The 14,044-nt window shown below is 38.8% G+C and overlaps 2 protein-coding genes across 2 annotated transcripts; one reads left to right on the top strand and one right to left on the bottom strand.

The window, feature by feature from the left end:
• Nucleotides 1-648: 648 nt before the first annotated feature.
• Nucleotides 649-1,422, top strand: LOC6650299 (V-type proton ATPase subunit F). Its single transcript, XM_023180558.2, has 5 exons — nucleotides 649-767; nucleotides 823-904; nucleotides 962-1,167; nucleotides 1,231-1,259; nucleotides 1,328-1,422. Exons 1-5 carry the CDS (start codon nucleotides 714-716, stop codon nucleotides 1,335-1,337), a joined length of 381 nt encoding a protein of 126 aa, XP_023036326.1. The 5' UTR covers nucleotides 649-713; the 3' UTR covers nucleotides 1,338-1,422.
• Nucleotides 1,423-11,263: 9,841 nt separating this feature from the next.
• Nucleotides 11,264-12,798, bottom strand: LOC124459753. Its single transcript, XM_047009361.1, has 3 exons — nucleotides 12,738-12,798; nucleotides 12,328-12,681; nucleotides 11,264-12,264 (listed from the first exon to the last, which is right to left on the bottom strand). The coding sequence occupies exons 2-3, from the start codon at nucleotides 12,663-12,665 to the stop codon at nucleotides 12,192-12,194; spliced, it is 411 nt and encodes a 136-aa protein (XP_046865317.1). The 5' UTR covers nucleotides 12,666-12,681; nucleotides 12,738-12,798; the 3' UTR covers nucleotides 11,264-12,191.
• Nucleotides 12,799-14,044: the final 1,246 nt, after the last annotated feature.

The following is a 14,044-nucleotide window of genomic DNA, read 5'->3' as shown; positions in this document are numbered from 1 at the left end:
TGTGGGAGGGTAACATTTTACCATTGCCATTGTTAAGCCCTTTTTGAGAAGTTATCTAATCCAATTAGGAACTGTCGCAGCATTAAATTTTAAGCTAAACATTACGTCAGCAGTATATAGAAAGGAGCATACACACAATGGCACACTCGCACACACACACACACACTCTCACCATTTGCAGTTGTTTTCGATTAAGTTTTTGAGAGGCAACTGACAAAAATTCGTTATAAAATTGCATTGGATTGGACGGCAACAGCAAGAGCAACAAAGCAAACATATTAAACAATTATAAAACTTGTTTTACGCTTGACAAAACTACAAACAACAATAGCTCCAGCAAAAGTGCAGCCAAACGATTCGCCATCAAATGCGGCGTGGCTGTCAAGTGCAGTGCCAGTGCTGCCCCCTCTCCCTCAACCACTTTTCGCTAGATTTGTACCCCTCTGCAATGGTTAAACTACTGCACTTTCCATTACCATTTCACTCTAAAAAAGCACTTTTGTCATCCATTGCTCACTTTGAGTAGCCAAAAATCTGTGGATAGACACGTCTAACTGAATAGTTATTCAAAACGAAATGTGAATGCTGTTGAGTTGGGCATTTCATCAGAATTTATTTAATCAAAAATATAGGAATGCCTTCTAAGAGTGCTTTGACTATTAGTTTCCCATATTTGTAATTAATTGAATTTAGTTTCATTTTACTTGGCAATCATGTCACAAGAATCAGAATCTTTTGATAAACTAATTGCTATTATTGGCGATGAGGTAAAGTTTTGAAATCAAAAATTAGCCAAATTGTAAAGTCTTACTATATTTTTAGGACACTTGTGTTGGATTTCTGCTTGGCGGCATTGGCGAAGTCAACAAGAGTTTGGAGTCCAACTTTATGGTTGTTGAAAGAGGCAAGTATGAGATGATATCCAGCTAAATGCTAGAATTTCATATTCTTGTTCTCTCAGATACTACAGCCGAGGAGATTGAAGCTTGCTTTAAGCGTTTTGTTAGCCGTTCGGATATTGGCATTATATTGATAAATCAAATATATGCGGATATGATACGTAAAACTATCGATGCCCATACAATGGCCATACCAACTGTATTGGAAATACCATCAAAACAACATCCTTACGATCCTAGCAAGGATTCCATTTTGAAATTAGTTAATGTAAGTGTATCTATGCGATTAAGTAAGTGCTTATGTATGTTATTTGATACTGTATTTGCCTAGGGCATCTTTAAGTCACCTGCCAGGAAAAAGTAAGGCATTAACTTTTTGTAAATGTAAATTAAAAATTTATACGAATTTTTGTGGGATTTGTGTATAGTTTACTATAGAAAATAACTCATACAACTTTTCAACTTTGGCGTTTTAAGGAAATTGCCAAAAAAAAATAAATAAGAAAAGAAAGAAACTAACAGAAGAAAAGGAAAATAATACAAAAAAAAAAAAAAGAAAAAAAAGAGCAAGGAACATGCTGAAAAGAGGAAACTCAGAAAGCGTTACGCTTGCAACAAAATTGAAAACAGCAACCGCAACCCCAGCAACAGCAACAGCAGCAACAAAAACAACAACAGATGAAGCAACCTTAACAACAAAGTGAAGTAAAACGATACAAATAAGCGCTGAAAATGCCAATACATGGCACAAAATGCAAGACGAAAACAAAAGCCAAACAAGAGAAATAAAATTGAAAACACAATACAAAATAAAAACTCTTAAAAAGACAGCGCACATTTGATACAATTTACGTTGCAAGTGCCAGGCATCTACGATGAAAGGAGGTGGATGATAGAAGTGGGCAGGGGAGAGGGGCGGGCAGAGCCTTCTTAGGGACTGCTTAGCGCAACAAAAGCATGCGAAAACAATATTTGTGCAAAGTATTTTGCGCCAACTTTTCGCACCAAGAAGTTAACGGGATGGCATTCAGAAAGTTGTGCGTTAGCAAGAAGTTTCCTATTGTCTGTGTATGAGAGAATATGTGTGTGTTTGTGTGTGTGTGTGTGTGTGTGTGTGACTGTGGGGTAGAGGATATACAGTTGGCCAGACATGGTATTTGCAGTCTTTCAACAGAGCCTAAAAGTATGCAACGCCCAGAAACGTATCATGCCAAACATTGCCTCGAGGTATGCAGCAATGGTTTAGCAATGCACTGCCAAAAATTGAATCAGCATTGTACCCAGCTAAATGTTTAAACTAAAGAATTTTAGCACACACATAACCCTACTTCAAATGCTCTACACCAAAAAGGTACACTTTATATGCTTAGCTTAACATTTTTATGACACATGATATAAAAATACAAAATAATCTATATAATCTTTTTCATCAAGTCTGTAATACTTTTATTTGCCCTTTAATTTCTCTGGCTGTTGACACACCTTTTTTGCCTTCTAACTACAGAGTATATATGTATGTAGAAAGAAAAGAGAAAAAAAGAATTCCATTGATATTAAATGAGGTATGACATTTGAAAGCAATCGTTTGGCTGGCTGTCAATAACAGAAACCACTGTCGATACGCCCCACAGGTAACTTTTGACAACAAAATGGCGTTCAACATTTTAGGTCTAATTAGCTGCACATGCCAGTCACAATGGCAACAGCAGCAGCAGCGGCAGCATCACCAGCAGCAGTAACAGCATCCACATCAGCATCAGCAGCAACGCTGCGTATGCGTAATTGCATTACACAAAAGCTGCCAAAAACTCACTTGACTGTGAAACGTGGACTAACTGGCATTCGTTTGCTGCATATTGTAATTGGTTGGCAGTAGACGATCCTTTGAAATGCAATTGCCTTTGTTTTCCCCGCCAAAAAAAAAGAAGAATGTATGTGAATATTCGTCTGTTAGTTCATATATTGATAACAAGGTTGAAAACTAAAGAAAATTCAATTTTGTTTGCTTATTTTTTAATTAATTTATTAAGCTGAAGATGTGTTGCCCATGAAATGGCATGAATCTTCTTTTTCAAGGGAGCGGCGGATTGGGAGAGACATTCTTTGGCATTCAAACATTCAGAACTTTTGACACACGACAACAACTTTTGCGCCTTTTAAACATTTTACGAGAGAAAAACGAAATAAGTGACTGACTGCCTAACTGACTGGCTGAATGTCTGACTAGCCGACTAGCTGAATGGATAAATGATGAAACATGAGAGGCGAGAGGCATTTGAAACGGCAAGTAGAGTAAAACTTTTGCGACCAGCTATGGGGAACATAAATAAATGAAATTATTCAAAAGTAGTTTGGAATTTTCGTGACAGCGCATAAAAACAAACAGCTGAATGCAATTTGGCTCATTCTAAGCCCAAGGAGAAGAAGAACAAGACATAGAAGAAGACGAAAAGTGAAAATAAAACCAGCATCTGACTATGGCAAAAAATATGTACGTAAACAAAGCGAGATACATAGATAGATGGAATTGGGTAAAAGTAGAAGAAAACCAGACGTTGAGTTTTTCGCCTTGGCCAATGCAAATTAGATGCACAACCATAGACATAGACATAGACTGTGGCCCAAAAGAGTCGAACAGAGCCAAGCCGAGTGCCACTCCAACTGAGACTGACATAATTATAATTGGAACTGAGAAATGAGAGAAGGCTAGTAAGAAGGAGAGAGAGAGTGAGAGATACAGATACTGCAACATTTTTGGCATTTCAATTTCACAAATGAAATCGAGAGACAGAGAAGGCAATACAAAAACGAAGGCTATCGCTTTTGTTTGGCAAATTGACCAAAAGATTCCAGGGGCCCCAAAAATTAACAAATGAAATTGTTTCTGAGCAAATTAACAGACAACTGAGGACATTCGTAAACCAAGGAACCAACGTCAGACGGCAATAGTAAAATTATTGCCTTCAAGAGCTTGTTAGCTCAATCAGAGTGGGACAAAAACGGATACAGATACAGATACAGATGCTTACGGATACTCCGTAAACTACGACACAACCAGGACACATAGAACGACGCCCACACAGACAGTTGGCAGTACTTGACACAGCAGTGCAGTAGCTGGAGGACTCGACGTGCTCGAAAACAAAGTTAATTAAACGATCTGATCTCCATTATTCCCAAAGAGCTAATCTCAATTACAAAATTGAAATGAGCAGAAATAGTAAGCGAGAGAGAGAGAGAGGAGGCACAGTAAAGCAGAAGAGAGATAGAAGTAGTAGTAACATGACAAGTTTACCTACCCATCCCTTGGGAACCTCTTTCATCCCACATGTACACAAATTGATGAAACTAGCCCAAGATGTAACCCGAATGTCAAAGAAAATAAGGAAAGTGAAATGAACGAATGCAGAAGATTATACTCGTATTGCATACTTACTCTGGAAAAGAGACATAGAGAGAGAAAGAGAGTGGCGCAAGGGTTTTTGTGGACAGGGAATGTAGCCAGTGGTGCTTTACCAAGAGCTATGCTAAACTAGAATACGTAGTTCAAGGATTAGTTGGTTAGTTGAAGGCTCTGGCCGCAATGCAATCGACACGACACAAAGGCGTTTCATTAACAATTGCAAATTGGCATCAATTCATTGAAAGGCATTCAAATTGCTGGTGTGCAGACATACAAATGAGTGTGCATGTGTGTGTGTGTATCTCTATGCTTGAATTTGCCCCTGCGGTCATCGTTAAGACATATGTATATGTATAGCCTCATATGCATTTCGCAGTCCCGTCCAACTCAATTCTCCGAATCACTGAGCTAAACAAAATCATTGAAATTAGTTGATATGGGCCAGGCCAGTGACCTAGTCGATTGGATAAGCAGTGTGAGTTATTGATATACATATACATACATATATTTAGCATTCCAAAAGCCACTTTGGGTCTGCTTATGGAGCACATCTAAGCATAAGCATATTGTGCGTTTAATTAGCTTTGGCCCAAACGAATGAGCAAAGTACACTGTGAGAAACAATACAAGTGAACAAGAACAAATACACACAATCAGTAGGTAAATGCACATTGAAGATTAGTTAGTTACTTCGTATATATATGTATGTATGTAACGTGGTCACTCTGGTGTCTAATTAATTACTTTGAATTTAAATTAACTCCATTTTCATCACAGGGACAACAACAACAAACACAACTACGACGATGATGTCAATGGCAATCCTGTACAGATTGCCTGATTGAGGGGCGTGTCATGGTTCAGAGAATGAGGAATATTGGACGGCTATCACTTTATCTAATTTGTATTCAAAACACACACACATAGAAAGAGAGACAGCAGTGTCAGTGGTTCAATTGATTGAATGATTCCCCATGCCACGCCTTCACAAACACGCACACACACACACACATACAGAGACACAGAGTGAGCAAAGAGAGTAAGATAACAAAAAGGATTTTCATTTTCATTTAACTGTCTTGGTGTAATTGGAAGTGACAAATGGATTAACAAATTAGATTCTTGGGCGTCAATATAATCGAGAATCCTTCAGGATATTTATACTAATGCTTAAACAGATTTTCATTAAAAAATAGAACCAACCAAAACGCTATCTATTTATTTATTTTGTATTTTCAATTTGTATTTGAAAACGGAAACCGCACTCAAGCGTTCTTCCAATTTGACTCCACCGCACTGGCATTTCCTATCCATTTGCAACTGCCAAAACTAGTTCTTTGTTGTCATCACCACCACCACCACGAAGCAGCACCACCACCTAACCACCACTAACAATGACAACAACATCAACAACAGCAACAGCACCAACAACAACAACAACTACAGTCATAAACCACAAACACATTTTCAGTTCTACTTCATATGCATAACAAATGAATAACTTTCGTATTATGCCAAAGCAAACACGAATAAACAATTGAAATGATAAAAAAATAAATAACAATACAATTGTGCATAACAAAAATAGATTATAGAACAAGAGTACTACTAAAAAAAATTTGCTCCAAGGATGAGGAGTGTAGTGTATACAAATAGCCAAACCAAATAGTTATTTAACCAAAAATAAAACGGGACCAACTTTTTAGCTTTCGGCTTTGCAAAAAACAAACCAAAAAAAGAAAACTGAAAAAAATATAAATAAATAGAACTTGAAAAAAAAGAAGAAAGGTATGCAAAAATTTGTATAAAAATGCCTGAGGAAAGTGTGCCGCACACACACACTCACACACACAGCGAACCCAAGTGCAACAATAAAGTGCCAGGAGAAGCTAACTTGAGGGCGGAGTCGGTCGGTCGCTTTGTCGGATGGTCGCCCACATTTTGGGTAATGCAAAATTACGTTATAACGGCATAAATTTAAATAAATGCCGGTCTCGGGATTTTTATGCATTTTTACCGCATAACAAATACTTTTGTTACTCCTTGCCACCAACGACCCAACCAAGAACGGGGGGAGAGAGAGAGAGAGTGAACCTCTAATGGTCCCACATAACGCCCCCCAAAATCTGTATGTGCGGCTGCTGCAGCAGTCAGCTAGTGAAATTTCCTTCCGTTTTATTTTTTTTTTGGTTCCTTTTGGCTAGAACGCGAGAAGCTTTCATTGGCATGCCAGACAATGTAGACCCACGTATGAGTGTGTGTGTGGGTGAGTGTGAATCCCCCGGTTGTTATTTGTATGCCCCTAAAATTATGCAAAGTAATCCTGTCTGGCGCTTCTCCTACGCCTACACCAATACCAACTTGAAATTCTATCCGAGAGCCATGTAAGTAAGCAAAATCCGAGCCGATATTTGCAATTGTTAACGTAATAAGCGGTTTTAAGTGCAAGCTACACCTGTCCTGGCCCTGGCTCTGGATCGTTCCTACCAATCCACAGTCTGGGGCGTCTGTGTTGCATGAGCAAATATTTGGGTACCTTAAGCGGCGCCTAGCCTGGCCTGGCCCGGTGCAGTGCAAAAAACTTGGCCAATTAAATGGCGAAACCATTTGGGAAGCCAACGGCTTCTTTAGCCCATCAGTTGCAACGTTTACAGTCTGTGGCAATTCTTTACAGTGTAACATTTTGGTTACTTCCATGTCCACCTCTTACGAGTATTGCCAGCTGCCCCCATTCCCTTCATTCTTGCTCTTCTTCTCTCCCCATCCGGATGTGGCTGCGCCATGCTTTTCGGTTTACGTAGTAAATTAACTTCCGTTTTATTTGTAAGATTTCCTTTCGTTTTGCGCGCTGTTCGTTTGCCTTTTCTCTTTTTTTGTTTTTTTTTTTGTTGCCTGTCCTTCTTTTCCTTCTGCTTCCTCTTCGCTCTGGCGTTTTTCTTCTGGCTGCATGTGCCTTTGTTCCACTATTTGGGTTATGGTTCGAGTCTGAGGATGGAGACGCTGCTTTTGTATATTTTTAAGCGCTTTTTCATTCAATTTACGAAATTGAAGTGGGAATTGAGAAATAAATTCCGTTTCGCTGTGTTTCGGTTACGGCTTTGGCTTTCGGCTTTTCCTCCCAATCTCTCTCAGTCTCTCCATTGCACTCGATGACTATGCAACTTTGGGGCCTTGGCTTTGCGTGTTTGCATCACACGACTGTAGCGGATGTGGCCAGTTCCCGGACGGGGTCGGTCCTTGGCTTGGCTCGACGAAATTAGTTGGAATGCAAACGTTTAACTTAATGAAATAATTGAGCCGGCACCTGAAGGTCGACAGCAAAACCGGAAAGGAGAACCATTTAAATGTTGCATAAAGCGCATTTCCGTTTACTGTCCGTCGATCTTGTCTCTTCTTCTCTCTCTCTCTCTGCCTTTATCTCTATCGTGGTCTCACATCAGTATTTATATAGCCAGTGTTCCAGTGCTCTAGTTTTGCTTGCACTTGAAAGTGTCCAGTTACCAAGATAAATAGCTGCAGTTGCAGTAAATCACATGCAAATTTCTTTCTTGACATTTATGTATAGACCCGATGGAATAAAAGCCGTGCCAAGGATGGAGTTGTAGATTTTTCTGTGTCGCCATGGCAATGAGTGTGTGTGTGTGTGTATGTGTGGCTTATCTTAGTGGAAGCAAATTCTGCCCACTCATTGGCCCACTGACTTAGGTCTTCAGACTTCTATGTTTACTACCTAACTACTTATCACAAGTGCCCGTATCTTGATTCGCCCCCTCTGCACATTTTTAGAATTGGTCTTTTTGTGCTCTTTTCTGCTCAGTTAGTCGACTCATTCCTTACTTCAAGCATTTTCAATTTGTATTAAAAGGTTTTTTCGTAGGCCAAAGAGCTTCTTTCCATGCATGCGTTGCGGCCATGGTCTAGCAAAAAAAAGTAGAAAAGAGATAGAAAAACGAATCTACTCCTCGTTTTGGATATCGTCATCCAATTTGTGCTGATAATTTCACGGTTTGTTGACAACTCAGGTGGACAAAGCTGTGTTGTGTGTCTCTATGGCTTTATGGCCCGACCTGACCTCCAAGTAATGCTTTTAAGTATACCTGCTCTGTGTCCTGTGTCTCCGACTCTCCATTGTCATGGCATTTACATGCCCTGCTTGATAGTCACTAAGCCAAAACTAAACACATGCCGGAAAGTCTTTCATGGAGAGGGGCAATCTATTGAGAGGTTTCCCATTGAATCAGTTGTTTGAGTTTTGTATCGAAATGATTGCCTTGTCAATTGGTTTATGGTTCAATGTGCTGGCGGTAAATGTATTAGGACTGCTTCGATAGGTATCACTTTAGTAAAGAGAAAAGATGTTCCTCTAAAGAAAGCCTTTGATATATGTGAAAAAAGAAAATGTATCGTCATATGAGCGCATGTTCTGCATGTTGTTTTCCCATCTGTTATTGGATACTTATTTCTTTTGTTTTCTTTTTTTTTTTTATTACTGGCATCTCTCTCATTACAAGGGGAAACATTTTTATTTAAACCGATTGAGTGATTCATTGTAATTTATTTCATTTAAATCGTTTGTTTGACACAAGCTCAGTGTAATAAACAGAAAAAACAACAGTCATCCAGTGAGGCGAGCAACCAACCAACAGTGAAGCTGGTAAAAAAAGAAGCGTAAAATGTTCAATACATTTTTACAGTTTGGCTCTGGCAATACGCATACGCACTGTTGCCAGCACCAGAAGCAAAACCAAGAGTAGACATGCATTTTGGCGAGCAAAAAAAATAAAAAAGGGAAGCAAAAACCAATGTGAAAAATGAATGTGGCAGTTTGATGGGCCGTTGATCTGTTTCTGCTGAATCTGTTCCGTCAATTGGTATACACATACAAATATCCTTTCCATCTACTGTGCTTATTGGATATAGACGAATTGTGATGTAATATGTAAGGTGAACGAGAAGGAATATTTGCAATTATATTTACAACAAAAAAACTAATAAGCTATATATGTAAAAGGCATTTAAGTAAATGGTCCAATTTCTACAACTCCAAGTCGTAAAGGAAAAGTTGAAATGAAAATGAAACCTTTGGATACCTAAGATATCTATGGAATGTCTGTTGTAGTTTTAAATGCAAGGTGATTAAATATTTTCACTGCATGTTGGTTGAGTTTATTTCATGCCAAGCGAGCCGCTTTTGCTTGTATTGACTTCATTTTAAATTGGCGGTTAAATCCGTTTGAAATTGTCACGGAATCACACTCACACAAACACACAGGCACACACACACACACACACACACACACACACACACACACACACACACACACACTATAGCCTGAGAGACAGACAACTGGCAGAATGGCAGCCAAAACAAGGTTTTGGGCCTCGTTCGGTCTGGTCGAACGAAATGTTTTTAGTGATTTCACTTTTGCGTACATTTTCCATTGCATACTTTTCAGCTTGCGTCTCTCCGCAAAACACAACCCGAAACGACGCCAACAGCAGCAGCAGCAGCCGCACTCGGCGCAATCAACGCAACGAGGCATTAATTTGTTGTACACTGTGTGACATAATTGGGTGACAGTGCGGCAAAAATAAAAATAAAAGGAGAAGAAATGAAAAAATGTACAGAAATTAAAAATACTGTCGGCCGGCAGTTGCAGTGACGCTTCTATTTCAACTTCTGACTTTTCTTTCTCTCTCTCTCTCTCTCTCTTTCTCTCTCTCTGTGGATGTTTCTGCCTGCTTGCACCTGTCGGTGGCAGGCTTGGCTTTGGCTCCGAGTGGCACATTCATGTTTATTAGCCTATGAAAAATTTGTTAGATTTGCGCTTTTCTTTTAAGGCCGCATTCAAATTTTAATTAATGCAGTCTCGCACTTTGCCACTTTTCTGTCTCTATCACTCTTCTCTTTGGCTTCCTGCCCATTTTTGGTTGCAACTATTTTTTTCATGCTTTTTTTTAAATTGATTTAGTCAAAGCAATGTCGAGAATTCAGTTTAGTTATCGCTCACACACAGACACACATATGTTCTTAACTTCTTTTCTGGCACTCTCTTTCACTATTTGAGTTTACTTCACTAAGAGTCTTACAAGTTATGCCTTTCCACCACATTCGTACTGTGGTTTTTGTATACTTTTTATACCCTTGCAAAAAGGGTATATTAATTTTGGTTAGAAGTGTGCAACGCATAGAAGGGAGCATTTCCGACCATATAAAGTATATATATTCAATATCAAATATATATATCAAATAGCTGCCATACAAACGGCAGTCACAAGCAGTGACTTTTCTTAAAAGCTTCGTTATTTTCTGAGCTATTGTGGTAGAATTGAATGTTGGTAATTTTTTTTACACTTATAAACGACGGTGCCAAATTTGATCAAGATCGGGTGACTATATCATATAGCTCCCCTAGGAACGATCGGTGGAAAACAGTGACTTTGATCAATATCTTCGTTCTTTCCCATGCTAAGATTGTAGCCCATTCTTTTGCAACATAAGTCTTTTTAGAGAAAACGTTTTTCCACTGTGACGGCTAAGGATAAGGAAAGAGTTACCAAAATAGTTGCAAGGGTATACGAACTTTGACGCGGTCGAAGTTAAGCCCTGGCCCTCCAGTTTTAATTTAGTTTTATATAAGTCAGTTTTCTTCATTATCCTTATCCCTGACAACTTATATTGAATATCTGTTTACGTATTCCTGTTCCAGCCGAGCCAAAAGAGTGCCGCGACAAAGAAGAATTGAAACCAGAACGTGGATACTTTTGGCATAATTAACTTTGATGACAAAATTTACTTGCCAACGTTTCGTTAGTAAAGCAACGTCCATAAATGATAATTATATTTTATTATTCTATTACGATAAACTATCGTTTGACCGTTGCCAGTCAGAATAATCGGTAGACAAATGATTCTGCCGTAATCGTAACTTTTTTTTTAATATTTCAAAATATAGTTCCATAAAATAAAAATATATAAGCGTCATCTAATTGCAAAACTCAAATTCGATCATCCAAAATGATAGTTTGAGGCGGTTGCATCTCTCCTTGATGATATCCACACTATTCGCATCCATCCATTTCTCAACCTGTTCATTTGGGCAAATATCCGTGATATAGGGGGCGCATTTTCCTGGCTCATCACAGCCCACTTCTCCGTCGTAATATCTAGAGTTCTGCAGTTCCAGGAGCTTGAAAATTCGATGCAAACAAGGTTCGACCTTTGGCCACGTAACTCTGGCCATGGAGTGAGAACCGGATGATATAAATGGTCAGCAGCCGCCATACATAAACATACTTCCAGAGAATAGGCAGTTTGTTGTGATAGTTTCTTCCTCGGAATGCGCTAAAAACTTTTGCGTTCTGTTAGAAGAGTTCTTTAGTATACTTTTGGATTTCGGAAACGTTCGCAACTTAGATTTTAATGAGGTCACTCCGGTGACTGAATACAATGGCCGGCTTCACATCGCAGCAGCCAACGAAGACACCAGGGAATGGGTGGCGAGCAACGTATGTTCTATGAGGCCGTTAGTCTTACAAACCATAAGACGTAAGACTTCATAGAACATACGTTGCGCGCCACCCATTCCATTGTATCTTCGTTGGCAGCTGCTTTAAAGAGCCAGCCATTACACTCAATCACCGGAGTCACCTCATTAAAATCTAAGCAGCAAACGTTTCTGAAATCCAAAAAAATCCCAAAAGAACTGTTCCTACAGATCGCAAAAGTTTTTAGCACATTCCGAGAAGGAAACCACCACAACAAACTGCCTGTTCTCTGGAAGTATGTTTATGTAAGGGGGCCGCTGACCATTTATAACATCCGGTTCTATCTCCATCTCAGATTTAACCGAGCATGGTCTGGATTTGATTTCGCAGCCTCCCATACCTCATGCCTCCTCCATACCTCCATAGGAGGGGATTTGTACACCCTCCTCACTGGATTCGAGAACCTTTTTGAAGCTATTTTCAAAAGACGGAATATTCAGTCATACTAAAATTTGATTTCCTATTTCTAACACTTACCGTTTAGTCTCTATGGGTTTTTCATGCCCTTGGGCTTTTCGTTTGTGTCCCCGTTTGAGATTGCTTGATACGAGAGCGATTCTTGAGAGCTCACTCCGAGAGAGCTGGCTACCATCCGATGATACAGTCTCAAAGCTAGAGTCCGATGAACTCTGACCACCAACCAAGACATGCTCAACCATAATCTGGCCCACAAAATTATTGCCATCGTAGCACGACATAATCGGCCTCACACGTTTATTCCCTCCCAACGCAGCAACTTCTGCTATGAGATCTGAATCGGCCAAAGTTACATCAGAAGCAGATATCTCCAATTTTCCCGGCTGAATATTGAGCATTTATATGCTTCAATGGCTGGAAAAGAACACTGGGTCACGATTATGAAAAGTAATATTCTTACGTTTACTTACCTTTTTCGGATTGCAGGATCAATCGTACAGTCAACAAATTTTCACTTTTTTTTTTTTTTTTTTTTGATTTTCAGAAGGGAAAGGTTTTTGTTTTATTTTTGATGTTGACTGTATGAGTTGACGAAGTAGAATGATTGAAGTACTGTACCTCCTTGACCAGGTCGAAATTTACAAACATCCCAGGCCTTCTTGGATTTCAAAAATGTGTGAATTGCTTCCGTCTAGCCGAAAGTACTATATTCTTTCGAAAATAAGCTGAGCAGTAGGCAATTGCCAAATATTTCTGGCTCTTTTTAATAAGTGAATTATTAAGAATTCTCGTTAAAATAGTTGAAAAGCTAAGAGATTATTGAATATAACCCAATGGCTGAATCCTGTTTTGGCTTGTATATACTGCACAGTTTGTATATCTTGGATTCAGCCGGATCGGATCACTATATCATATAGCTCCCATACAAATGGCAAAGTCACGAACTGTGACTTTTCTTAATAACTTCGTTATGTTCTGAGCTATTATAATAAAATTTAATATTTTTAAGTTAATTACACATATAAACGACTATGCCAAATTTGATCAAGATCGGGTGACTATATCATATAGCTCCCATAGGAACGATCGGTGGAAAACAGTGACTTTGATCAATATCTTCGTTACTTCCTATGCTAAGATTGTAGGCCGTTCTTTCGGACACATTAGCCCTTTTAGCTTAAACGTTTTTCCACTTTAATGGCTATAGGTAAGGAAAAAGTTATCAAATAAGTTGCAAGGGTTTACAAACTTTGACGCGGTCGAAGTTAGCCCCGGCCCTCTGGTTATACTTAAAGACATCTCTGCCATCATTTTTTTGTTACTCAGGTCATGGGTATTTCTTCGATTAAGATAATTTACTTAAATCATCTCAGCTGAACATATATATTATTATGAATCTTTGTTTAATTGTAGAATATGTTTTGCACTTTAACTGCTATTCCTTTGTATTGGGAAAATCGCCTTATCGAAACCTATAAACTATCATTAAATTCGCTCCAATGCTTCTTTACCTATCTATTATTTTCAGCAAGAAAAGGATTAAGTCCATTGAATACATCAGCGATAAACAATGTTTGGTGCATTGTTCCTTATAAGCTTCTTAGCCTTGCCATGTTTTCGTAGTAGATATTGATTACATAATTGGCATTATTCGATTCATTATAAGGCTTCAGTTTAAGGCTTCATTTTTTTTTTAAACTGACAAATAAAAGCAGTTAAGAGTATTCAATAAAATATTGCTAGGGACTTAGACCACAAAAATATCCAAACAATAGAG

This window comes from Drosophila willistoni, chromosome 3R (assembly GCF_018902025.1).
Source record: "Drosophila willistoni isolate 14030-0811.24 chromosome 3R, UCI_dwil_1.1, whole genome shotgun sequence".
In the NCBI taxonomy this organism is placed as follows: domain Eukaryota; kingdom Metazoa; phylum Arthropoda; class Insecta; order Diptera; family Drosophilidae; genus Drosophila; species Drosophila willistoni.
The sequence above is the reverse complement of the archived record's forward strand: the minus strand, read 5'-3'. Positions and strand labels throughout refer to the sequence as shown.

Bases quoted from the DNA above. Each gene is read 5' to 3' on its own strand.
- LOC6650299 (XM_023180558.2), top strand. From the start codon at position 714: ATGTCACAAGAATCAGAATCTTTTGATAAACTAATTGCTATTATTGGC. The intron at 768-822 runs GTAAAGTTTTGA...CTATATTTTTAG, and splicing joins TTGCTATTATTGGCGATGAG to GACACTTGTGTTGGATTTCT. The intron at 1,168-1,230 runs GTAAGTGTATCT...GTATTTGCCTAG, and splicing joins CCATTTTGAAATTAGTTAAT to GGCATCTTTAAGTCACCTGC.
- LOC124459753 (XM_047009361.1), bottom strand. From the start codon at position 12,665: ATGCTCAATATTCAGCCGGGAAAATTGGAGATATCTGCTTCTGATGTA. The intron at 12,265-12,327 runs GTAAGTGTTAGA...TTTTGAAAATAG, and splicing joins AAACCCATAGAGACTAAACG to CTTCAAAAAGGTTCTCGAAT.